Genomic DNA, 26,992 nt, shown 5'->3' on the forward strand with positions numbered 1-26,992 from the left:
TAGCGGTTAGACATTTTACATGATTTACAAAATCCAAAGGATTAGCTAATGTAGACATTACTGTACTAATAATATTTTATACAGTTTAGGAATTAGTAGGGAACCTGATTTATCTGCTTTATGGGCACCTCCAGTGGATCTAGATGAATGTACATCCTTTTCCTGAAATTTTGTGAGAATGAAGGACTGCAATCCAGCCATTCTTTTAGCTAGAAATCTCTAATCAGTTTTTCAGTGAAATAAGTGAGTCATTATAATAACTCTGAGAAAGATCCTGTGAACTTGAAGTGTTTTCTGTATCATCAGAGAAAGCTTACATTAGGTGTCACTGTGGGGCTAGCACCATGTACTGAATTTTAAATACTACTTAGTATTTGGTTATCAGAACAATTTTTTCCCCTAATTTCACAAGATTGGTTTATTGTTTAAACAGTTGTTCTTCAGTAATATTTGGAATTAATATTAAAATATGAGCTTTGTAATTTAATATAGTGGCTTGTATTAAATACTGTTCTTTTAAAGCTTAAATGAGATAAGGGAGCTGCAGGTGTTAGAGAGGCTTTGGGCCTGCTGGTACAAAACTGAAAATGGGTCCATCACATCGTGACTTGGCCGATCGGGTTCATTGCATTGTGACCTTGCTATTTTGGTGGAAACATTTTGTTGTACTTAAAAAATAAATTATTAAATATCTCACTTGTGTAAACCATAAAGTAATGTGTGACGTGGCCACTTTGCATCATCTCTGAGCTTTGTTCAGGGTGGCACTCTGCTGTGGTAAAGGTCAAGGATGCCTGTTGTTTATATTACCTGTTGACAGTATGTTCACAAAACACTCCTTGGCAAACATCAAAACAGCAGGGCCAGATTGGCTTCATCAGATTACTCTGTTAATCTGGAAACAGTGCAGCCTAAGATAAAAGCCTTGCTTAGGTACTATTATTTATTCATAATTTATCTTAATAAGAGACTAAGTACTTTGCCCTAGGCCACCCTCCCAAGAAGTAGTGAGCCTAAATTTCTAATCTGGGCAGCTGGACAACTATTACCCTTTACTATTTTCCAAGACAGTTTTCAGTTTTCCTCTTATTGGAACCTCCCCAGCCTTGAGTAGAGCAATTTATGGTTTATGGTACTGATAATTTAAGAGCCCTTTATCCTGTGGAGATGCAGGCATTTCCAGTTCTTAGAGTAGAAGTAGGCAGGAGTGAGGGGAAGGGGAAAGGGGAGGGAGAATGAATGCTAAGGGGAGGAGGATAATGTAGAAAGTACTGTAGTTTATTTCATATCTCTTCCTCTTATGGAAGCATCCTTATTTGGGGTTTACTTTTTTAAAGGGAAAATTATGTGTGGACTCTTTTTCAAACATACTGAGAAGAGAAAACAGTATGGTGAACCCCCCAGTGTGTTATCACTCAGCTTTTCACAGTTATCAATATTGTTTTATCTATAACACTTTTTTTGAGTCTCAAAAAAAACAATTCGTGTCTCTTAAAACAATTCTTCATTACTGGGGGTTTGATTAAATTGGGATCCATACAAGGTCCACTCATTACATTTGATTATGTGTTTCTTAAACTTGTAACATTTCCTACCCATTTATTTGTTGAGGAAAGAAACTGAATCCTTCCTCTTGTAGAATTTACACATTCTAGATTTGGTTGATTATATATCCTTATGTTGTTTAACATGTTTTTCTCTTTTTTATCTTTCTTGTAAGCTGCTAGATCTAGAGGTATGGATAGATTAAGAGTCAGTTTGTTTTGACAAGAATATTTCATGCATGGTACTGTGTATTTCCTCTTTTCTCATAATAGGTCCTTAAGATTGCTTCAGGTTAAGGTGTCTTTTTCACCTAATGGATTTAGCAATTAATCATTAATGATTGCTACCTGGATGTAGTAGTTCATTGAGTTACTTGCTTAAACCAGCACCAGATAGATCTGATTTTCTTATTTTGTGATTCCATCATTTTTCTGCATATGTTAGTTATGATCCTTCTGTAGAGAAACCTTTCATTATCAATTATTTGATACCTTGAAATACAGGAAAGGCAGGAGGGTTTGCTGCCCGCTCTCCAGCAGTTTAAGGCTTTGCTTTATAGGATAGAAAGATGCAGGGAAGTGAGCAGGATTTTGTCCTTGTCCACAGCATAGCCTCTTATCACCTCCTGCATGCTTGGGCTATTGAGAGGGAGTGCTCTCATGTCGTTCCCTGAACACAAGGTTGAGACCCATGGAGAAGAGCTTGCTATTCCAAACTAACATGTTACTTCACATTTGGCTTTTAAGCATCCGTGAAAATGTTAGCTTATTACCTTCTTATGGTGGTCACCTCTTTTTCTTACGCTTTGCCAAGAATGGAACTGTTAAAACGTCTTGTCACTCATTGGAGGGTCTTGGCCCGCTTTGGAATTTGACTTATTTGGTTGCGTTACGATGTCAGCTCTCTGAATGGCTCAAGAAAAGTTAGGATTTTGAAGATGATCTAGCTCTTTCTGGATGTTAAGAAGTAGTGAAATTCATTGTAGTTGTGTACATCCTTAGCGGAAGTTGAAGTCTCACCTTCCTATGTACTCTTAAATATCTCTATTTTTTTTGTTTAAGGGCTCTTATTAGATTCATCTGTGTTGTTGCAGGTAACCAATAGTTAGCCTTTTTTTTTTTTCTTAGACTGTGTTGTATTCTATTATGTCAAAATTACTGTTAAAATTTATTTCTGAATGATACTATGCTTTCAATACATGTAAATCTTAACAAAATGTTTCATTTTGGGGTATTGTCATATACTGAACAAGCTCAAGGTTGGGTAATGTATACTGGTGTATCAAACCTAGTCTGTGCCATCAGTGAATTTACAGCCTGGTAATTATTCATCCCTGTTAGTTACCCAGTCACTCTTCTCCCTGACACTTGGCCCCCAAACCCAGGCCTCGTTGCCTATTTAAATTTAGGAACTTTGCTCCAGCAGGTCCTAAATAGGCCAAAGTGCTAAACTATTGCATGCTGTGATTTTTCAAGCACCCACTGTTTGTGAAATGATTATTTGTTATGCCTGTATACTATTCTAAAAGGCAGTGTAACTACTGGGTTCTTAGGCTTGGTCATTACTCAAGCAGCTTGGCCCCTATCATCCTTACCTAGCTTCAGCACCTTAATGCCATTTGCATGCCCCACACAGTTGCGTTTTACCTGAACTAAATGGTAAAATTTGGAGCAAGTGTTTTTGTTGTTTGGTCAGGGGCATTTCTGCTTTCTCTTTATCTGCTAGTATTGACACTTAAATTAAAATTTCAGAAATTGATAAGCTTTGAATCTACATTTAGTAACATTACTTAATGTTCGAAAGCCACAAATTCATTTAGAGCCTAACTTTCACAAGTTGCTTTGATCCCTGTCTGTCTGGGTAAAAATTGTAGCTGGAGGACAAAAAGGTCAGCTTGATAAAATAATGGGGCTTTGTTGAGATTGGTGTGCTTAAAACCATGAAGAATCTGTAATGAAGTTGTACTGTTTTAAACCTTTGCTTTCAGCCAAAGGTGTCATTTTAACTTATCTAATTGCTATAATCAAGCCTTTGAATCAGCTTGTGCCATAAATGAAAACCAGGAAAAATGGGGAATGGGGACATGGGGGAAATGCTTGAGTAACACAAGGTAAAAAACAAAACAAAACTGAAAAAGGATGTAGTTATCTGAATGTGAAAGCAAGTTTCAAGAAGTGACTGGTAATAGGTATGTTGTCATCAGCTTTGTTGTTCAGTCAATTGCTCTTGGACTCAGTAATGAATTTATGTCTGTGTAAATCCCTAAAACACAGGCAATTCATACCTTCTAAAAAGCTATTTGAAAACTAAAAAAGGAATGTGAGTGGGTGGTGCCTCAGATGATAAGGTATGAATATGAAAGGAGTTCGAAAAAGTGAAACTTCTTACTGTTTCTCTGCAAAACTTCTTTGATTACTACCTAGGTTCTTTGTAGTCTTTGTGCCTCTCTAACCTTAGCTATCCAGTCCCTTCCTTTACTTTTGACCCTAATTCATCAGTAAGCCTTTCAGAATATTCCATTCCTTTGTCCAGGAGGGCGGTCTGCATGGACCTTAGTATCCGGTGGACTTGAACCTGAATCCTCTTCAGTAATTTAGGAACTTGTGACTTTGGGACGAGTACCTTAGTCTTTCTGAATTTTGATTTCTCTGTTTAAAATGAGATAAAATCTTCCACTTGATATTGTTATGAAAATTAAACAAGGATAAAGTGGTAAGCATGGTACCTATTGTGTAAGTGCTCAGTAGTGTTAGCTCCTTCTTTTCCCTTCTCATCCAATTGTGGATTCCTCTTAAAAGTAAACAACTTCGATTTATTATTTTTAAAAAGGAATTTATAAGTAATTTTGAAAATTCTTTCAAATGTGAAATACCAATATGTAAATGTGCTATGCTTTTAAAGATGATTCTTACAGAAACTAGCTCTGAAAATCTCCGACATTTCCAAGCCCTATAACAGGTATTATCCTTAGTTCAGCATTAAAGTTTGCAGATAATATTGAAATATTTCAGAGAAGATTATATCATTAGATTTTTTTGGTCAGCATGTACTTTTCCAAATTATTTTAAGTGCATGTTTTTGTTTTACAAGTTTTATTTTTAATTAAATTTGAGGTAACGGTTAATATTATGTAACTTTGAGATATACAACATTATAATTCAGTATCTCTATATTTTGTGCTCACCACCAACAGTCTAGTTTCCTTCCATTACCATATATTTGACCCCATTTCTCAAATTACTCTCTCTCATCCTCCTTGCCCTCTGGTAAACACCATTCTGTTGTCTGAATCTGTTAGTTTATTTTTGTTTTGTTTTTTGTTAGTTCTTTTGTTACTTTTTTGTTTTATATTCCATATATGAGTCAAATCACGGTTTTTGTTCTTTTCTATCTGACTTATTTACACTTAGCATAATACCCTCAAGATCCATCATGTTGCCACAATTGGCAATATTTCATCTTTGTGATGGCTGAGTAGTATTGCATTGTATATAGACACCACACCTTCTTTACCCATTCATCAGTTGACATATTAGATAAAGTGCATCAGAGATAGCATAGCTACTAAAACGACCTAGACTCACAATGTCTGTTTTATTTCATTTCAAAGTTGTAAGCAAATGTAGGAGAAAGTCATGAATATTTAAAGACAGAAGGTAGCTCATCAACAAATAAAGTGACAATATTCATAATAGAAGCAGATATGGAAATTTTACAGTTGAGCCTTCAGATTAGCTTAGATTTCAGACCACAGTCCAAGATGTTTGATATCATTTATGTTGCAATTATTTGTGCATTTAGAAATCAATAAATATTCTTGGTAGGAAATAGTGCATTCAGGCTCTAATCTTTTTATTTTTTCCAAGTGGTGACACCCCAGACACTTTGTAGTAACAGTATATCTTTCTTTGAGGTTATCTTGTGCCTCTAAGTTATTAATACTTAAGATGTTCTTGGGAGATAACATACATTACCCTCATTTTAGACAGTAAAACAGAGGCATAGAGGAGTGAAAGAACAGAATGTTCTGCCCTCTGTCTACTTGTGACAGAGGAATGTGAAAGCCTTTCTGACTCGCAGACTGACGCACCAGAGGACAGAATCTTTAATGTGTGTTATTTGCAAAATGGCCTTTACATCTAATATCATTATCAGTTTCCTTATGGCTATCCTGAAATATTTGTGGGTGTAGGAGTGTGTTTTGTGGTAAAGACCATTATCAAAAATGGGATGGCAGTCATCTGGCATGGATTTTGCCACTGCCCCTTTTTCTGCTCATGGTAGATACTCCTGTTTGAACGTGATACTTCATAATATAGTCTACATTTGACTTCAGAATCTTTTTCAACACATTGGCCATGGCATGTATACTACCAGTTAATCATGGGCCCAAAAAACAGTTATTTTTCAGTCTCAACTTACTGTTTATGAAATTAATTTGCACTAAGAGATTATGAATTTACTTAGAAGTTGAGAATCTATCAGATTTGTGGTCCTGTAAGCAGACCCCAAAGTATATAAGACTCAGTTTATGCTCTCAGTAGGTTTACTTCCTTATGGGCCACATAGACATGCACACAATTATAATACAGACTCAGCTGTAGTATCGGTGTGAAGAAATACATAGAGAAGGATGCTAGATTAATTTTAACTGGGAAGGTTTGTAGGTATAGAGATTGTGGACCTTGAGGGTAGGTCCTTCAAGGTGGTCTTAACAACTTTAGCAAAAGTATAGAAGGTAGAAAATATAGGATGGATTTTGTGGAATGACAAGCAGTGCATCTTAGCTTGAATGTATAGTACTGCAAAGATAGGGTATAGAACCAAGTAGAGAAGCTTGGTCTCCGTACAATGGGTTTAGGTTTTATTTTGTTGTTCCTGGGCCTAACATGGTTTTTAATCAGTAAAATGACATGATCAGATCTGTGCTTTAAGAGAGTAACTGTTGATAGAGATTGAATCTTGATAACACAGGAAGTATTTGTAGTAATACAGAAAGAGATGATGAGGGTAAGAACTAGAATTGTGAAACGGAAATAGTGAATTTAAAATCAATTTTTAAGACAAAGTGGTAAGTGAAACATACTAAGTTGAGGTTACGGTCTGGAGAGCTTGAAATGGTAGTTTATGAAGAAGTAATATCTGTCTAAAAAAATCCTTTTTGTTTTCTATCAGAACTTACACTAATTTTATGTCTTTTAAATATGTTTTATATAATGTTAAACTTAATTTTAAATAATATTTTTTGGGGTTAGATTGAACTTTAATAAGAGTCTTGGTATTAAATAAATGGTATTTTAAAGTGCAGGGGTTTTTTAGTTAAAACTTTTTAAATAGAAAAAAATATGGGCATATTTATATATTTAAAAATAGTGATTTAAAGGGTAAAAAGAAGTCTTCACTTCACCCAATTCTCATTTCTCTAATGGTACCCACTATAACAGTTTGTTGTGTTTAAATATATGTACATACATATCTTTATGTGATCTCTCCCCCCCCATTACTTTTATAAAAATGGGACTCTGTGTACAATTTCCCAAACTAGCAAAAGTGAACATGTTCATTTATGTGCCCCCCGGCAAATACTGTCTTTCTGTAACATACACAAGAAGCAAAAGATATAAACTTGAAATTATGCTTAGTTGTCGATGTTTTAGTATTCTCTCTTACTAAGAAATGTTCTAGTGAGCCAATGATTATCAATTAATTCAATTTAATGTTAGTCCAAGGTTTTCAGTTACCTTTAAAGCACTTGGAAATTATCTGTAAGCTGACATATTGTAAAGCATAATTACTATTACTATTGAAATAAAAAGTTTGTCAGAATAATTATTCAATTTAAACACAGGTTTACATTTTCATATTCTTAAACATTGTGTATGAGTAATATGGTTTATTTGGTCAGTAGGCTTATATACTTTTCAGAAAAGTCACTATAATGGAATAAAAATGTATGCTTATATTATACTTAACACTAATAAAAAATCAGAACACAAACCTATTTTATTAAACTAGTTTTGTTTGTCAGACATTTACCTTAATTGTGTTAACTTGGTTTTTAAAGCCTTTTGAGTTAGTTTCTATAAGAATAATTTTAAAAAGTGTAACATATTAAACATATTTAAAAGATCAGTTTACTTATTTCTTGCAATTTTGGTAATATTCAGTTTATATAAGTGCATATTTATAAGCCAATCAGAACAGAGTTGCTTTAAGAAACTTTGTAATAAAATTTATTAGTACCCTGTGGAGATATTATAGAAAAGCATTATGTATTCACAATAAAAGGTAAAGGACCTTTCTGAATTACAGACACACAGCCCTAAAGACACTGAGAGAGTTTATTGCTTCCAATTCTATAATTTTAGCCATGGCTACAGAGTTAAAATACAGAAACACAAAACTTGACCTGTTCAAATACCAAAGAGCTATTTTCCTTCCTGTTGGCATGAAATTGATTTGAACTCAAAATAGGTAAACAAAAGAGATAAATGAACAAACAAGTGACTAATGAATCACAGTCTCCTTTTTCTCTCACCCAACACAGACTAGATCTGTGTAAACCATTAATTTGTTCACAAAGATCACTAAATAGCAGTCTATAAAATCAAATTCTGAATCATTATTATCACCAATGGGGAATAACTTATTGATTATAAGTAAATTAAAACAAAAACAGAACAAAATTGTAAGAGAGGGAAGTTAAAATAGAAAGACAGAGTTAGCAAAGTTCTATTGCTACTTTTGATTCACTTCTGGAGGACAAGAAGAGGCATGTCTGGACTTAAGCTGCCTGTAAGGTATACCGCTATGGCAGAGAAGTTACCCAGCTCTGTCAGGCAGATCATCCACTGCGTATCTTGGTGGAATCTCCAAAACTGTTAAAAGGATAAATTTTAGAGGATAATAAAATCATGACTCCCATTCAGATATCAAACGAATGCATTGAAGATATTATTTATCTCATTATTAACAAGGCGGTCAGAGAGATGTTATAGCTGGTTCAAAGGAGAGTGCAAAGAACAGATAAATTTACAGATCAGGAATATTGAAGCAAATTTGCAAATGTATGTAAAGCTGGCTTCTTCCACAGTGGTGGAGGGAAGTCAGTTGAACTGGACAGAGTATATTTGCGTGTCTATAGATAAGAATTGTTTTCATTATTGTTAGTTCTGCATGTTAACCTGTGTCTTTACAGAGTGGTAAAATAGCCCAATGATAATTCCTGTAGGATTAAATTATTCTTAGAGGCTCCAGCATTTCATCTGAAGGATATTCAATAATCTCTTTTGCTTATTCTAGAGTCATGAAATTTTCTTTACAAAGTGATTTTTTTTTTCCTGCCTGTATTCCTGGAGAATTATTTCTTTGTTTTTGATATTTTATCAAGTTAGCCTCGATATGTATTTGGATCTGTGGTTTAGTTTTCTTTTCCTTCTGTAGATTTTTTTTCTTCTTTATTTTAGGGATATTTCTATTATGTCTGTTTTTTCTCTTCTGTTTGTTTAGTTATTCTGCTTCAGGGATGCTAATCTTTCTGTTCAATTTCTGTCATACATCTTCTGTCTAATTACTTTGATATCTTTGCCTTTTTTCTCCTTCCTACCCAGATTATCTTAAAATTTTTGTTCTTAGCATTAGTTTGCAGTTTGATTTTCAGTCTTTGGTTGTTTTTTTTTTTTTTGCTTTTTTCAAATCCATTGTTCTGAATTGATTTCTGTAGCTCTATAACTTTTCAGTTTACCTGTTTTGCCTTTCCAGCTTTGAGCTTTTGTTTTATTAAATGTATGTTTTTATTATGTTGTTCTCTGTTACAAAGAACTCACTGGGGGTTTCCTTATTTTCCTTTTGATGTTTTTCTTTCAGACTGGATTTCTTCCTTTGTTTTGCATACTGTAGTCATTATTTGTTTCTCCCCTTCCTTCCACCCTCTTGTCTATACAGTTGAGTGGCCATTTTTTTTTTTATCTTGCTAGGTAAGGACTTGGATAGCTTGATCAAGACTTTTTCTTTGCCGTGATATAACATTGAGTGAATTCCCCAAGACTTTCACACCTTAGCTGTGACTTTGTTTCCTTCTTTTATTATACTTCATCTCCCTGAATATACCTTTTGAGCGTTTGTGTTATTCTGTGTCTGCTTCTCTTTAGTGGGAGGGTGGCGTTGGGGGAGAGCTTTCCCAGTGCCTCAGGCTCTCCTGTTTCCTTAGATCAGCTGTTCTCAACCTGTGGGTCGTGACCCCTTTGGAGGTCGAACGACCCTTTCACAGGGGTCGCCTAAGACCATTGGAAAATAAAAAGATATTTACATTACGATTCATACAGTAGCAAAATTACAGTTATAGAGTAGCAACGAAAATAATTTTATGGTTGGGGGTCACCACAACGTGAGGAACTGTATTAAGGGGTTGTGGCATTAGGAAGGTTGAGACCCGCTGCCTTAGATACTGGTGAAGTGTCCCATACTGTCCTCACTCCATCCTGCTGAAGGTGTATCTTTCTAGGGCTTTCAGACCCTTCCATCAACAGAATAATGCCTTGGAAATCAGCGGGCTTTGGTGGCCACTCTGCCTCAGCTGAGGTTTTAAACTTTCTGTGCTGAAGATATTTTCCCAGAGTTTTCTAGGTCATGTCAAATTGGATTTTTCTGTCCAAACTGGAGGATATACATTAAAAATTTCCATTTTTAAAAACTCACCTATTTTTCTCATTACTGCTTCCTGGCAGTGTAGTCAGGCTGGGAGCTGGACCATACTGTACAGAATCTTTCTGGCCACTACTTTTTAAAGTTTAGAGGTTCTTAGTTTAAACAGTTTCTTGTTTGACTGCAGCTAGTGGGTTTTGGCTAAAAGAAAATCATACACACATACATACATGTATATACTTTCTTATTAGTTATTGGGGACAGGAAGTTCTATAATTCGGTTTTACCCCACCATCTTTATTTAAAAGTCTGTATGATTTCCTAAGTATTACTTTTGACATAATAACACATATGTACTCTAGCACCCCTCTTAAGGTCAGGGATGACTTGAAATGAATTTTTTAAATTAAAAAATAAAACCAACTAATTAAAGACAGTGTCGTAAGATATGTAATTTAAGTAAAATCAACAATTCCAAGGCATGTATTTTTCTTTTTTTTGCATTTTGCTCTGTGTGTGTGCTTTCATAGAATTTTTATATAATCACAGTGAATATATAGTTGGCGATCATATTTCTGTTAATTTAGAATAAACATTTTAATTTTTGTCTCATCTTTGTAATCTCATCATATGACATATCATAATTTATTAAATAGTTACTCAAATATAGGACATAATTGTTTCTGGTTTTATGCTCTTGTGTGTGCATTGAGCCTTTTTGTGTTTGTTGTTTCATATTACCTTTAAAATAAATTTGAGAGGTTTAGATTAATGGACTTTACAACTTTATTAAATCATTATACTTCTCACCCTGGCACTAACTCTAGTGCCTGTTCACATTACTGGATGGAAATTCTTTTGAGATTGTTGCTTAAAATTACAGCTGATATATCAGCCCTTAATGCTACCAGACTTTTTGGTGCTATTGTATTCTTTATCTATATCCTTCTCATCACTTTAATAATGAAAGTATAAAAATGTATTCTAGTTTTTATATGTATGCTTTTTAAAAAAACCCAAATCACATCTTTATATTTCTAAAGGAGATAGTATCACCCAAAGTGAAAAAATAATTTGGATTGGAAATTGGAAGATGTGCTATAGAAGTTTTTATTTTATTTTTTTATTTTATTCAGTCTTTGGTAGTCTAAATTTATTATTTATGGATCATGATCTGTAGCCTATGTTTATAAAAGTGTTTATAAAAATGTTCTTTATTTTCTTCTAATATAAAGTTATTAATTTAATTAGTATATTCAGTATTTATTAAGAGTTCTGTAGGAATTATGAGTAGCTTTTGGGCTTTGTTGCATTTAATTATATAAGAATACACATTCACATTATGTAATAATCTATGCAGTTATCCTTAGGAATGTTTAATTTACTTTTTTGTCTCCTCAGATTCTTCAAATTTTAAGAACAAATGCACCTTATAGCTCATGGAAGAAAAAACACAAATCAAGACATTTTTGGGTTCCAAATTGCCAAAGTATGGAACAAAATCTGTAAGAAGTACACTGCATCCAATGCCAAATGGGGCACCTGTTAATTTAATGGGAACTTCCAAGAGAAGCAACATCAAAAGTTACATAAAAAATAATGGCACTGATTGCCCATCGTCCCATTCATTCAATTGGAGAACGGCAACTAAATACCAACTTAGTGCGCAAAGTGCTGAAGAGCCTAATGATACTCAAAGTTCACACAATAAAGTAATTGATCCTGAAAAACATGCACGTACTCAAGGAATGTTTGATAAAAATGGGATAAAGGGAGGTTTGAAAAGTGTTTCTTTATTAACATCAAAGTTAGCAAAGCCATCCACTATGTTTGTGTCATCCACAGAGGAGTTAAAACAGAAGTCTCTGTGTGGACCATCTAATTTGGGCAAATTCACCAAAGGTACATTATTAGCAAGGACTTCATATTCTTCAGTCAGTGCTTCAAAATCTCAGTTGAATGGATTTTACGGAAATAGATCAGCTGGTAGCATACAAAGGCCTAGAGCAAACTCCTGTGCCACCAGAAGCAGTTCTGGAGAAAGCTTAGCACAATCCCTAGACAATGTTAAATCTCTTACTTGTGAAAAAATGGTAAGGTCACAGAGTTTTTCACATTCCATTCAGAATTCATTCCTTCCACCTTCATCTATAACCAGATCACATTCCTTCAATAGAGCTGCAGATCTTATTAAGCCTTACCAGAACCAACAGCTATCCATGAGAGTGCCTCTGAGGTCAAGTATGTTCACAAGAAATTCCCGGCAGTCAGAAGTACTTAATGGGAATGAACATTTAGGGTATGGATTTAATAGGCCTTATGCTGCTGGTGGAAAGAAGTTGGTTTTACCAAATGGTACAGGTGTAACTTCCACTTTGGGCTATAGGAGGATGATTCATCCCCCTCTACTGAAATTGAGCCCATCTCCGTTTTCTGGGACTTTTGATGGTAATAAAAATTCACCTGCTGGCACTTGTGTAGAGGAAGATGCTGCACTTTTGGCTAAGGACAGAGCTACTGATAAGGACCAAGAACTAACTGAAAATGATAGTTATAGAACAGAAAATGACCAGACTATGAAACATGATGCTAAAATTAGATACCTGAGTGATGATGTAGATGACATTTCCTTGTCTTCTTTGTCGTCTTCTGATAAGAATGATTTAAGTGAAGACTTTAGTGATGATTTTATAGATATAGACGACTCCAGCAGAACTAGAATAACTCCAGAGGAGATTTCTCTCAAAGAAGAAAAGCATGAAAATGTACCACCAAAGGATATATTTGATTCCCCCAAGGAAAGTGAAAAATCCTTCAGTAAAACTGATGAGTGGATAGATATAAGTGTCTCTGGTAAATATTAAAATCCTTAACTTTGTTTGCTTTCTCCTAGATAATATAACTGAATTTACATTTAGGGTTATCTTCTGATTAATTCTAAGATACTATCAATTCCATGGAGGGGTGGATCTAGGTAAAATTGGAGTGGGGTAACATTTATCTTTCTTGTGACTTTTACTTCCAGTCCCTGTTTTCAATTTATTTACATTTCTAGAAGTGTTGTAGAAGTGAAAGATGGCTTAATGAATTTTCTCTATGTCTGTTGGGAAACATTTCTGTAGGTTATTTTTAAGATTTTACGCCTTGATGTTTTTATTGTTTAGGAGTTAGAAAATGCTATAGTTATTAATACTTTTTTAGAACCTGAAAGTAATTACATTTTTGTGAATTAATAATTGTTTATTTTTTTCTCTCTTTCAAAAACCAATTGAAGACAGGAGTGAATGTACAAAACATACTTCTGGGAATAACTTGATTTCACCAGATACAGACTACAGAGCTGGTTCTTCTTTTGAACTCTCTCCATCTGATAGCTCTGATGGAACATACATGTGGGATGAAGAGGGCTTGGAGCCCATTGGAAATGTCCACCCAGTTGGGAGCTATGAGTCCTCCGAAATGAACAGCATAGTATGTATGGATTTTTATACCTTTTGGAAAGGTTTGTTTACCTTACTGTAGAGAGACTTGTGATATTGATTGGATTATGTTTAAGTTACTGAATTAGCTCTCCTACTTTGAGAAATGAAAATTCATATCTATTAAGGGCTTATAAATCATCTGATATTAATACATAATAAAGCATATATTTGTTTCACATGACACTTAAATATACTCCCATACTCATTTGTAATGTATATATACGTATAGACATACAGTATTCTTCAGGTTAAGCTAGGCTAGTGGTTCTCAAAATGGGGGAAGGCAATGTCAAGAGATATTTTTGGTTGTCATTTGAGGGGTGCTACTGGCAAATAGGGAGTAGACACCAGGAATGCTGCTTAATGCCCTACAGTGCACAAGATAGCACCCACAGCAAAGAAGTATCCAGCCCAGGATGTCAGTTGTTCTGCTGCTGTGAAACCCTGAGGTAAACTATGCTGAGGTAACATCTAAATGTCAGTTCTTAGGGGCTTAACACAATAAAAATTTATTTTTTATTCTTACAAGTGTTTTGTAGGTGTGGACAACTCTCTAGGGCAGTTGTCTTCAGTGTTATAAACTACAATATTTTAACCTTGGGGCTTTATCATCTCCTTTTGTGGCCTTGCCACTGAAGTGTCTGAGCCTCTCACACATGCAATTACTTGCTTTGGCCTGCAGATGGCACTTGGTACTTTCACATACAACCTGTGGACCCAAACTATTGTGTTGTCGGAAGAGTCATGACGCATTTTTGCAACGAAAAACAGAAAAGATACGTCATGACTTTTCCGACAATCCAATAATTTTATGTACTAAGCAGGCAGGAAGCAAGAAATATAATTTTCCCGTGTGCCTGGAAGGCAGGGGAACCAGATATGAGTGAGCACTAGGAGACACACTATACATTTATATATGCATCTTTTAGACACATTACAAGTAATGTGGATGACATACCGTATGAGTGAAGTGTAGTTGGTGTGTTTAAAGTGATTCATTGTATATGCTCAATATATAAATTATGATTTTCCAGTATGTGTATGGGGAAGTTGGTAGTCTTCGTGGATAGATTAAATTCCAAGTGGATTTCAGGCAATGTAATTTTCTATACTCATAAACCTATGACTTGGAAAAAATAAACATTGTTATCAGAGGCTTGTTAAGTTGCGCAAATGTAGAGAATGCACACATTTAATTTAGAGAAAGTACCTCCCATTAGATAAAGGAAGTTAAGAAATTAACTAAAAAAGTTTAGGGCTTTATGTGCTTTCTTGTTAACTAGGACTTTTTTAAGCGAATATGATTAAGGTGAAAATTAGCATTGTGTCCAGCAGATGGCAGCAATAAGTCACTTTACCTGATGTTTTTCAGAAGGTTCACCATCTTCAGTTCACTTTTCCTGTAACTTAATGACAAAATAGCTTCTAGAGTTCAGAATGCACCCGGATTGACCATTAGTCTTTAAGCTCTTAGATCTTCTGATCTAAGAGGAAGACAGTCTGAGGAAGGAGGGAGAATTGATGATGCCAAAGTTGAAAAGAGTGTGTTAATATATACTGATAGTGGATTTACCATTTTTGCTCTGAAATTTTTTGCTTTTAATGTTTTAAGTTTTTTTAGTTAGGTGTGTGTCTGTTTGGAATTGTTTTCTTGGTGAATTGGACTTAAAGTCATAAGTTGGTGATCTTCTCTGCCCCTCATTATACTTTCTGTTGTAAGGCCTCTTTTTTCCCAATATCAGTATATTTTACCAGTTTTATTTATATATTTTCTGTCCTCTTATTGTCAGACTTTTTGATACATAGGAAATAGGTTATTATGTTTTTAAAATTGAATCTGTCTTTTTCTTTTAACCAGCGACTTTAGTCCCTTTCTGTTTATATTTATTGATACACTTGGACTTCATTCTACCATCTTATTATTTTATTTAAATTATCTCACTTATTCTGTTCTTTTTCCTTTTTTCTAAAATAGTTTAAATAGATATCTTTAACTTAACCCAAAAAGAACTTTAATGTGTTCTCATTTTTCTTGGTCTCTCCATCACCTCTCACCAAAGACCTTTCCTCACTTTACGTCCCTCCATCCCCCACAAAAGAAAACAAATCAAAACAAAAACACCACCTCGGTTGTTCTTTACAACAGTGTTCATTCTAGTCCAGGTCAACGTAAGGAGCTTTCAGTGGGACGTAAATAAACTGTATCACTACTGACATAGTTTAGTTCAGTTAATACTGCTCTCATAGCAAGACTTTTGCTTTGAGGAAAGCAGTGTGTTGATGTACATTGTGGTAAAGCCCCTTATCTTGTCATGGACCCAGACAACACTTTGTCCACTGACGTCTTTGTATCGCACTGGTTTGGAATCTAGGCTATATATTGTTTATTAGAATATAATTTACATACAATAAAATGCTCAAATCTTTTGCATACAGCACAAGGAATTTTGAAAATTTGTATATACTTGTTTATATCCAGGTGTTTCCTGTGCTTTTCAGTCATTCTCTCAACCCCCACCAGAGGCACAACCACTATGCTGATTTTTATCACTATAGATTGGTTTTGCCTGTTCTTGAATTCCATATAAGTAAAATAATGAACAGGTCTATTTAGTGTCTGGCTTCCTTGTATCAACATTATGTATTTGCTGGTTGTAGTTTGTTCATTTATTATATAACATTCCTTTGTGTGAATGTACCACAGTTTATGTTACCCTGTTATTGATGGGCATTTAGGTTGTTTCCAATTTTGCTACAGGTTTTTTGGTGAACATTTATGCATTTCTATTGATAAAATATGTATGAGAGTAATACCTGGGAGATAGAGTATGCTTATATATAGATTTAGATGCTGTCAGTTTTCCAGAGTGGTTGTACTGTTGTAGTTTACGCTTAAGCTTAAGTAAATAAGTAAATAAGCATTCCAGAAATTCCACTTTCTAGTCAACACTTGGTGTTATCTGTTGCATTTTTGCTATTCTGGTAGGGGTATAGTGTAGTATTGTATGGAGATTTTTGTCTTGTGTTTTGTGATAATTACACATTGAACACCTTCACATGTTTATTTGCCATTAGGATATTTTCTTTTGTGTCGAGCATTCTTTTGGGCTATATATATATATATATATATATATATATATATATATATATATGTATTTTTTTTTTCTTATTGGTTGTAAAAATCTTGCATATATTTTGGATATAACTCTTTCATATACAAGCATACCTCAGAGATATTGCAGGTTAGGCTCCAGACCACCGCAATAAAGCAAGTTCTAATCTGTTTGCTGGTGGGGGCCTGCCTTCAATTTGTAAAAATATGCAACATTTGTGAAGCACAATAAAGTGATGTTTGCCTCTGTATGTGTTTATGTGTGTATATGTTATATATCTGAGTTGCTTTTTAAATCTCTTAATGTCTTTTTTGAAGTTAATAATTTTAATACAGTCCAATTTGCCATTATTCTGTATTGTTAGCACTTTTTTGAACTGTGTGAAATTTTTGTTTACCTTAAAGTCATGAAGATATATGTTCCAGTGTTTTTTCTTCTAAAAGATTTGTTTTCTAACCCTTCACATTTAGAGCTACAAAGCCATCTGGAAATTATCTCTGTGCTTGGTGTGAGGTAGAGGTCAAGATCAATTTTTTTCTGTTTTGGGAAAGTCATCTTTCCCCCCCCACTCTACTGCAGGGTTATTTTTATTATAAATTAGTGACTATTTATATTTCTTGACTCTCTTTTAGTTCATTGGTCTCATTGTTTATCCTGTATCAGCGCTATACTGTTTTAATTACTGTCGCTTTAAAATAAATTATTTTCCTAGGTTTACTTAACTCCGCTTTTTAAATTTATTTAAATATTAAAATGAACTTGTCAGTTTCTGCAAAAAGCCGGCAGGGAGTTTTAAATGGAATTGCATTGAATTTATTGAACAATTTTGGGGAAATTGACATAGTTAATATAGTGAGCCTTCAAATTCAAGAATATTGGTAGTTCCTGTGTTTATTTGGGACTTTAGAAATATTTCTTGCTAATGATTTGTATTTTTCTGTAAAATTTCATACATATTTTCTTTATTTTAGGCATTTGATTTTGTTATAGATGGTACCACTTTTAAATTTTATTTTTCAACTTTTTGTTGTATATACAGATATACTTGATTTTTGTATTTTGACCTGTTTTTCCGGTGATCTTGGTGAATTCACTTATTAGTCTAATAATTTGCCCGTAGATGTTTTTGGAATTTCTACATATACTAAACAATCATACCAATTGCGAAGTCTCCATTCCTCTACCCTTCCCTTTATTGCACTGGTTAGGACTTCTAACATAATTCTGAATTGAAATGGTCGTAGAATTTCAGGAAAGTTTTAAGAGTTCACCATCAAAGTTTCTGTGTGTTTTGGGGTGGGGGGAACGGGTGGTGGGGTGAGTAATAGATTTGATATCTTTCAGCAGATTAAGGAAGTTCTCTTTTATTTCATTTGCTGAATTTTTGTTCCGAGTGAATGTTAATTTTTACCAATGCTTTCTGTACATCTGTTGAAACAATCAGATTATTTTTTTTCTGTTATATGTTTTCTGTTAGTGTGGTTAATTGCATTTCTTGATTTTCAAATATTAAACCACATTCCCATTCCTGGAATGAATTCACTTGGTTGTGATGTGTTATCCTTTTAAATGTTATTAGAATTGATTTCGTACTTAATGCCAGGGATATAGCAAGAGCTCACTAAATGTTAGCTATTTATTAATATTTTATTATCTTCTAGTTTTAATTATTTTACATTTAAAATTTTAATCCATCTGAAGTTGGTGTGACATATAATAACTTACCCTCAGTAATATTCTTCCATAATATACTTGGGGTACTGTGCAGAAAAGACTTCACATAGCAGGCCTGAGATTGCCTACCATTAGAAAGGTCAGCCCTTTCTGGTGAATGGTTCCCCTACAGTGATATAAAACTTTACCTGTGACAAGACTGGCTCACTGTGCTTAAAGTGTTTGTACAGTGTGGTTTATGCTGAGCTCGCGCTTTCCTCTGGAATTAGGGAGTTTTGGTATGTGCTAGGTAGAGGTGCCCATGTAACCAGCCCTCGATTAAAACCACCGAATTTCTTAGGAATGTCAGTAATAGACAAAACTTTTCATGTGTTGTCATCACTTGTTGCTGAAGGAATTAAACCCAACCTAGGTGACTCCACTGGGCGAAGACTCTTGGAAGCTTACACCTGGTTGCCTTCAGCTCTGTTCCATGTACCTTTTGTTTTGTGTCCTTTTGCTGGTGCAAAGCCATGAATATGAGTGTCTGCTGAGTCCTGTGATTCCTCCTTGTGAATCATCTAACCCAGGGGTTGGCAAACTGCGGCTTGCGAGCCACATGCAGCTCTTTGGGTACGTACATGTGGCTCTGAAGTAGAATTGAAAATGAAAATAAAACTATCATAGTTTCATTTATAAAATTTTTAAAAGACATTATTCACATAATGGTGATTTCACTTGTTTTATGGCTCTCGAATAATTTTTAAGTTGTTGGAGGAACAGGATTGGCTCTTCCATCTCAAAAGTTTGCCGACCCCAAATCTAACCTGAGGGTGAGGCCTTGAGGACCCTGACGTAGGTACTGATTCGAAGTTATTTTTGTTCACTGCATGCCAATATATTCTTTTATTCATCACCTTTTATATTTTTATAATCTTTTGAAGTACTAATTCCTGTTTCAGATTTGGATGAATTTCAGAGGAGTAAATTGATATTGATAGATTGGGAACTACTTTACTAATGATACGCTCAATCTGGTATTCTTGATTTTTAACCTTACTCAGGATAACTGAGCATTTCTAACTCAATAAAGTTTTAATATCACTGAAATTTAACTTTTTCGAAGATGAAGTACAGCATATTTTTTTCCTGGTAAATACTGTCAGAATCATAATATATGTGCACAATTTTAGGCAGAAACACTTTTCCTTTTGATAAGCACAGTGAACCATACTTAGAGCCCTCTTGTTGCGATGCTGTAACTAGTGGGAGAGCTCTCATTGAAAAGGTCTTGAACTAGGAAATCATCGTGACTGATTTCCTAACACTAAAATATTTAGGAATGGATAACTTTAAATCATCACATGGAGTGCCTTATTTTCGGAAGAATTTTTATAGGATGCCTAAAGAAATGGCACCAGATGATTCCTGCTAGTGTCTAGCTTTATTTTTCTGTTTTATCAGCCTTGACATCTTCACATAGTAGGCAAGTTTAACCTCCTTATCATTTAAATAGAATCTTTTTTACTTTAAAGTTTAGATTTACTCTTGCTTGAGTGCTTTTGACACATCAATAAGTAGTTATGCCTTCATTTTTCATGATGCTAACACATTTTATTATACGTTTCTTTGCCTATGTTTTACTAAGGGAACAACTAGCTAGATTTGGGTTTCTACCTCGGTGACTGATACTGCTAGACTTTATTGAGACTTAAATGTGTGATGAATATAATACTATTCATAGCAGTAGTTTATGTGGGAATCAGTTCCTTAGGTTATTTGTGCTGAATTTTGGAATAGTCTGTAGTCCAAAAATATAGCGGAGGAATATCAAATCTGGCTTGTATTTGCCTCATTTAATGCTATTTAATTTTAGAGGAAATCCCAGGAATTTAAAAATTATTGTCTAATTTTGTGTCAGTGGTCTTATTGTCATTTCATGTAGCCTGGGTTATTTTATTTTAAGGGAAAGACAGGGGATACATTAGTCTTTTTAAGTACATTCACATATATTTTCTCAGAGATGGTGGCAATTTGTCTCCATTCTGCTTGTTTTTACCCTCATTTAACAGCCTTTCATGCCACTGTGACCCTGTTTTCATTAAATTCTGGTGAAATTCTGCTGCTGCTTTAAATCTGTGTCCAGGGACCCTTTATCACACTGCTTCTCTGACCTGTGCAAACACCATTTGACATTATTTACATTTTGCTAAATGCCCTTCTTTCTGTACCTTTACCTATATTGTTCTTTAGTCTGGCATGCCCTCTTGCCATGATACCTCTGCCTATCAAGTTTATTCATTCTCTAAGGCTGAGTTCAGACTATTCAGTCTTCTCTCCCCGCTCCCCCTAAAGGTTAACCTTTCAATAATGAGACCCCATAGTACTTCTCAGATACACCCTGGTCTTCTGCTTTTCTTCTTCCTGTTACATAGTTAAGTGAAGAATGCCTCTCTTCATCTTTTTTTTCCCCTTACTACTGACTTAGTGCGTGTTGGTAGGTATTAAGTAAATGGCTCCTTTCAGTTAGAATTAATCACTCTTTCCTCTCTGCTTCTAACCGATTGATTCCTTCAAGTTTTAGCATTTTATTTTGCCTTCTAGTATACTACTTTTTATTGGTTTCCCCACATAGCACTGAAGTACTTTTGAAGGCAAGAACTGTACTGTGTCTTACTCATCTTTCTTCCTGTCCCAGACCTGTTGATATTTTGAAGTGAAATTAGGAACCTAGATAAGTAAAGTGCCAGTGATGTGAATTATATATGAAGTTTTTTATTTTGTAAAATTATCATTTTCTGATGTTCACACCATTCCTCCCCCAAGTTTTACCAGAGATCTTGGCATCAGTATTAAATTCCTTGTTATTTATAATCTATTGTTTTAGTTTAGAATAAAGTCAAACTTTGGCCTGTGGTTCATAATGCTACTTTTATGGCTCATCTTTTGACCTTATTCACAGTTGTCCTTCCTTTCACTGTGAATTAATAGCCTTCTGATGATCTTTTCTACAGGGGCTTATGGAAACTGTTATTTTCCCCATTTGTTCATATTTATGAAATAATGGTGAGAAGGGTGGAATACATGGTATTGATGACCCCTACAGAGTGATGCAGAGACCAGTGTCATCGTACATATGAAACAGTGACAGCATACAGTACAAATGACTATATTTTTCCTTGAGCCATTTGAGTTAGTTCCCTACCCCAGCACTGACACAGACAGGAGGAGTGGCAGGAGAGTAGGCTACTGGTAAGAGCTTTTATGGAGCTCAGAGGATTTGGATTTATCCTCAAAATTGAAGGGAAGATGTTGGAGGATTTTAAGCTGGAAAGGGACATATATAATTTGATTTATATTTTTAAAATGCTCTGTATGAATATTTAATTAGAAGGGAGAGAGACAGGATGTTAGAAGCTCCTGCTCCAGTGAGGGATGGTAGTGGCAGGAGAGTGACACGGATGGTGGGCAGGTTTGAAAATGGACTTAGAGGGCACAGTTGGCGAAATTCTGTTATTCATTGACTGTCGGGGAGAAAAGTGTCACCTCCTCACTTTTAGAAATTAGTACTAATTTCTAAACAGGAAGCAAGTACTGTTGCTTCCATTTATCCTGCCCAAATCATCCTAAATTGCCAGCTTGACTTGTTGTTTTCCTGTTGATTTTCCCATTCCTTATAATGTTAAATTGAAACTCCTTTTTTTTTTTTTTAAACCGCCCCCCCCCCCCCCCCATGGTCTATTCTCATCTTATACTTGTCTATCTAGCTGCTTTTTAATCTCCGGTTCCTACATGTCTTGAATATAGTTGATATTTCATTATGTCTTTCATTACTCTTTTAGGTTTCTGGCACTAAGTAAGGACGCAATATATACTTGTTGAAATGGGTACCATTTCATTTAAAATAAAAACAAACTAAAAGTACTATTTAATATTTAATACTGTTCAATTTGTTTTCCATACACATTGTGACATAACTTATTTACAAAGTAAGTCTCTAAGGTACCGCGTGTCATAATAGCAAGGTGCAAGTACCTAAAAATGTGATGATAGCATAAATGTGATAGTGGAGGGACAGCTTACAGAACATTGAGACCGTCATAATATAGGTAAATTAAAATCTCAAACTGATATTGACACTTTCAGCTATGCTTGGTTACAGAATACAGAACTTAAAGGCAGAGAAGGGATTTAATCCAACTCATTCATTTTACAGACAAGGGACAGAATGAAATTAGGAAACTAAATTTTTCCTAATTCATCCTTTTTTGTGAACTAATGAGTCTTCCATGTGTATTTAATTATTAGCATAGCTTCTTTTTGGCCTGTTAACCCAGGTTTTAGGTTTGAAAAAAATGTTTAAATTTATCAAATGTTGTGACCCTTTAAACATAATAATTTTCTTCACTCTATATTGTTTCTTGTAGATTAAGTCTATTACAATATGAAGTTAAATTCAATAATTATTTATTGAGTTTCTGCTGTGTCCCAGGTATACCGTTAAGTGCTGAAGATACTGATATGGGTAAGGCTGTCTTTGTCTTTAATGAATTTAAAGTGTTGTATGATAGGCAGATATATAGAGATTATCAGGGGATAGTTTTATAAGTGATATCATGCATATTATGATTAGTATGCATGTGATCCTGAAATCACGCTGAAGGGAGGTTTAACTGTGTGAGAGCGTGTATGTGTGTCCATGTGTGTGTGTGTCCGTCCGTGTCCAGAAGGTTTTGAAGAGGAAGTGACTTCTGAGTTGAAACTTCTGAATTTCAAAGAATGAATAGAAAGTTGACCAACTGGCCAAGGAAAAGAGAAGGTGAGCATTTTAGGCATAGGGAACAGCACATATGGTGACACGGAGGTAACAAAATCATGATGTACTAGAGGAATGTCAGCATTGCTAAGAATGTGAAGTGTGAGATGGAGAGCAGTTGGAGAAAAAGCTAGGGGATTAAAGAAGGTGGAAAGGAAGAAAATCTTGTATCTCAAACTGAAAAGACAAATGATGTTTACTTAGGTTAGTACGTTTGGTTCTTACCCTTTCAGTGTGATTGTATTACTCATTCCTGATCCTGTTAGGTTCATTTGTTAGTGTTTATATTGCATTTTGAAGTCCCCCTCCACCCCCATCATGGTTCATTTAAATTCTTGATTTACTTCATATCACTTCACAGAGATCTTCCTCATTGTTTTTTTTACTACTGTGTGGTACTTCATTTTGTAGATTACATTATTTATTCATTATTACTCTACCAATAATGAGTGTTAAGCTTATTTCCTATATTGTGCAATCATAAACTGTTGCAACAACTATCCTAGAGCACACTTATTTTTGTAATTTAAATAAAGGAAAGTTTCTGTCACCTACCTTACCTATGTCCTATGTCCATATGTCCATACCAGCTCTTAGTCAACTGTTTAGAAACTGCTGCATATGAAAGTACTAGTCAGTTTTACAATCTGGTGGTTGTTATTCCTGATATTCTTCTGTTTTCCTAGAACATTCCAGTCACCTTCCGCTTTTATCCAGAACTTATGGGTCAATCTTAAATGCTATAATGAATAAATCTATGAGGTTACCATAATATATATTCATAAATTTCATCCTGTGGTATTTTCATTACAACCACCTCCCCCCAAAAGAAAAACATACAGTGTCCTTAAGTTGTGAAATTCTGCAGTGTAATAAAACAAAAAGAATAGCTTCTTTTTATATTTCCGAAACTCCATTTGATGTAATGATGCTCAGCTAAAATGGGCATGCACTGATACACTGTAACTTGATTGGTTTAAGTATAGAAAATTTAATCTAAAAGAAGGAAATTCAGGCTACGGAAGGAATTTGGGCCATTAAATACATTCATTTTTTCTTTTCATCATCCAACAAGAGGACTAAATCACTAATACAGTCATTTTTTTCCATCCAACAAGAGGACTACACTAAATCACTAATGCATTTGCATTTTGATTTATTAAACATTGTTATGATTTTGTTAAATCAGCATTTGTTAAGTAGAGCCCCAGGGTATTGGATAATGAGTCAAAAGACCAGAGAAATTGAGATAGAGAAGTTGACTCTTCACAGGTCCTGAAGGAAGTACACAGCATGCCTCCAGGGGCCACATGGGAAAGTCAGGGCTGGGTACAGGATGAGCTGGTGACAGAAGCTGGGACACATGCCTTTATTAGAGTGCCTTAGAGTTCCTGGGGTAAGGCAGGATGGGTCAGTTCATACCAGGAAGAGCTAAGAGCTGGTTTTTAGTAAACCGGGGGTGGGGTGGGGCAGGGGTGCTAATCTACTGGTTGGTCTCACTAGAGGAAGGTGCTGGGAGGCAGGGAACTTACATTTACTTGTGACTGTAAGCTGTTATTTAAGAATTGCATTTACTCGAGGAGTTAGTGTCAGTTTTCAGGTCCTTGCAGGCTGCTTGGCTAAACAAAATGGATGCCAAGGCAGCAAACCATGGAGGAGCTTAGCTAAACTCTTGACAAGCATACATGTTACTTGAAATCTGCCACCCACCATTATAATCAGTGTAGCTAAAATTATTAATCTGAAACCTGTAAAGGCTAAGGTAAATTTTAGAAAGAGTTAAGTCAGGTGTAGCAGAACGTGACCTTGGGCTTATTGCTGAGATCCACAACACATTACAAGACTGGAATGGCAGGGAGAGTTTGTATGCAGCCTGCAGGAGTCCCAAACAAGATGGAAGGACTCAGCTCTCCTTTCTTTTCAGGTGCTAATGTGCTTATACATTGGCTAATCTCTCTTTCAGCCTGCTGGAAAGTACCACAGAAAGGAGGGAACAAATATTTAAACTATAAAAAGTATAGGCAATAGGGATATGATTGAATTTAAAACAGAAGAAACAAGTTTAATTATCCAATTTAGGAAAATGGAATATGTTAGTTTTCTCCTGCTGTTGTGACAAATTACCACAAACCTAGTGTCTTAAAACAATACAGATTTATTACCTTAGAGTTTTGTAGGTTAGAAGTCAGACACAGGTCTCAATGTGCTAAAATCAAGGTGTCAGCAGGGCTGCGTTTCTTTGTGGAGGCTCCAGGGGAGAATCCATTGTCTTTTCCAAATACTAGGCCACTGCACTTGAATCATGCCCCCCCCCCTTCCGCCATCTTTAAAGCGAGCACTCCTGCATCTCCTTAACCATTCTTCCTCTTCCTCTCTTCTTCTGCCTCTTCCATTCTAAGGAGTGATTATGTTGGACCTACCTAGATAATCCAGGATAATATTCCTATTTTAAGGTCAGCTGACTGGCAACCATAATTCCATCTGCAACCCTAATTTCTCTTTTGCCATGTAACCTGACATTCAGGTTTCAGGGCTTATTCTGTTTATCAGGAAAATAATTTCATTTCTTGGGAATTCCTATTTTTATTGCAGTAGAATTTTTTAAGTGTTTTGTGAGAAACCATAATTTCGGCATGGAGACCCCAAAATGAAATAGCGAGTAGTTATTTCTTTCTCTGGAGTTCTTAGGTTTGTGACCTTATATGCTGTGTTTATTTTTTTAAGGTACTCCTAGGTGTTAAGGTAGGTTTGTTCCTGGGGAGAATGGAGGAAAATCTTAGGTTTGTGACCTTATATGCTGTGTTTATTTTTTTAAGGTACTCCTAGGTGTTAAGGTAGGTTTGTTCCTGGGGAGAATGGAGGAAAATCTAAGATAATCGTTTCTTGAGAGCAAAAGAAATTTATAAAGAATTGAGCTACAGCTGAAGTCTTTTCTTTCTAGTTATTATTCATAGTGAATAGAATGATGAACAGTTTTGTTTTTTTTTAAGTAAAGATTTTGTTTCATAGGGAATTCTTTGTAAAGAATTTGTGTAGACGCACCAACAGAGAGCCCTGTAGTTCTGTTCTCTTGGTCTGGGATCCAACTCTCCTTTAAGGAAATTTCTTCTGTATAATGTTCGTTTTGTGGTGATACTTTATAAGCTTATTTAAATTTGATCACTCCCACCACATCGGGCCATTTCACTCTTTAGGGTTAGACTAACTGCCTCAGCCTTTTTCCAGGAAGAGTCTCGTAGCAATACTACATGTGAAATTTTGCTGGGCAGGGATTCTTTGGTATCATGATGGGAGTGGGAAACAAGGAAGAACTCTATTGGAAGTTACTGGGGCCGTTAGTCTGGATTTATTTGCTTTTACTGACTAAATATGTTTTGGGTACCTACGAAGTAATAATTGTAAACAAAATAATAGCATTTTGAACCCGTCTTAAATAAGGAATTTGCTCCATTATCCTGTTCAAATCTGGAAATTTTTCTTTTTGCTTATTTTATCTCCTCCATTGTTTCCGTGTCATTTTTCTATAGCTTCCAATAGTTGGTTATTAGATCTCATATGAGCCTCTTTTCTCTCCCTCCTATTTTCTATCCTTTTTTTAACCTTTGTTCGTTTACTTTTTTCTTTGTCCTTTGTCTTTTTGAGATATTTTCTGGAGTTTATTTTCCGGCCCTTTTTGTTAAATTTTAAAATCAGGCAGTTACTTAACTCTTTATAGAAAATTTCAAACGTACTCAAACCTA

General features: G+C 35.0%; 1 protein-coding gene across 1 annotated transcript in view; it reads left to right on the forward strand.

The window, feature by feature from the left end:
* Window positions 1-26,992, forward strand: part of CCSER2 (coiled-coil serine rich protein 2) — a 200,293-nt gene that overhangs the window by 29,848 nt on the left and 143,453 nt on the right. Inside the window, exons 2-3 of the mRNA XM_019626458.1 lie at window positions 11,590-13,041; window positions 13,463-13,659. Of these exons, the coding sequence (XP_019482003.1) occupies window positions 11,628-13,041; window positions 13,463-13,659 (1,611 nt within the window). The 5' untranslated portion in view covers window positions 11,590-11,627. The remainder of the gene's footprint in view (window positions 1-11,589; window positions 13,042-13,462; window positions 13,660-26,992) is intronic.

Source organism: Hipposideros armiger, unplaced genomic scaffold (assembly GCF_001890085.2).
Source record: "Hipposideros armiger isolate ML-2016 unplaced genomic scaffold, ASM189008v1 scaffold_678, whole genome shotgun sequence".
In the NCBI taxonomy this organism is placed as follows: Eukaryota; Metazoa; Chordata; class Mammalia; order Chiroptera; family Hipposideridae; genus Hipposideros; species Hipposideros armiger.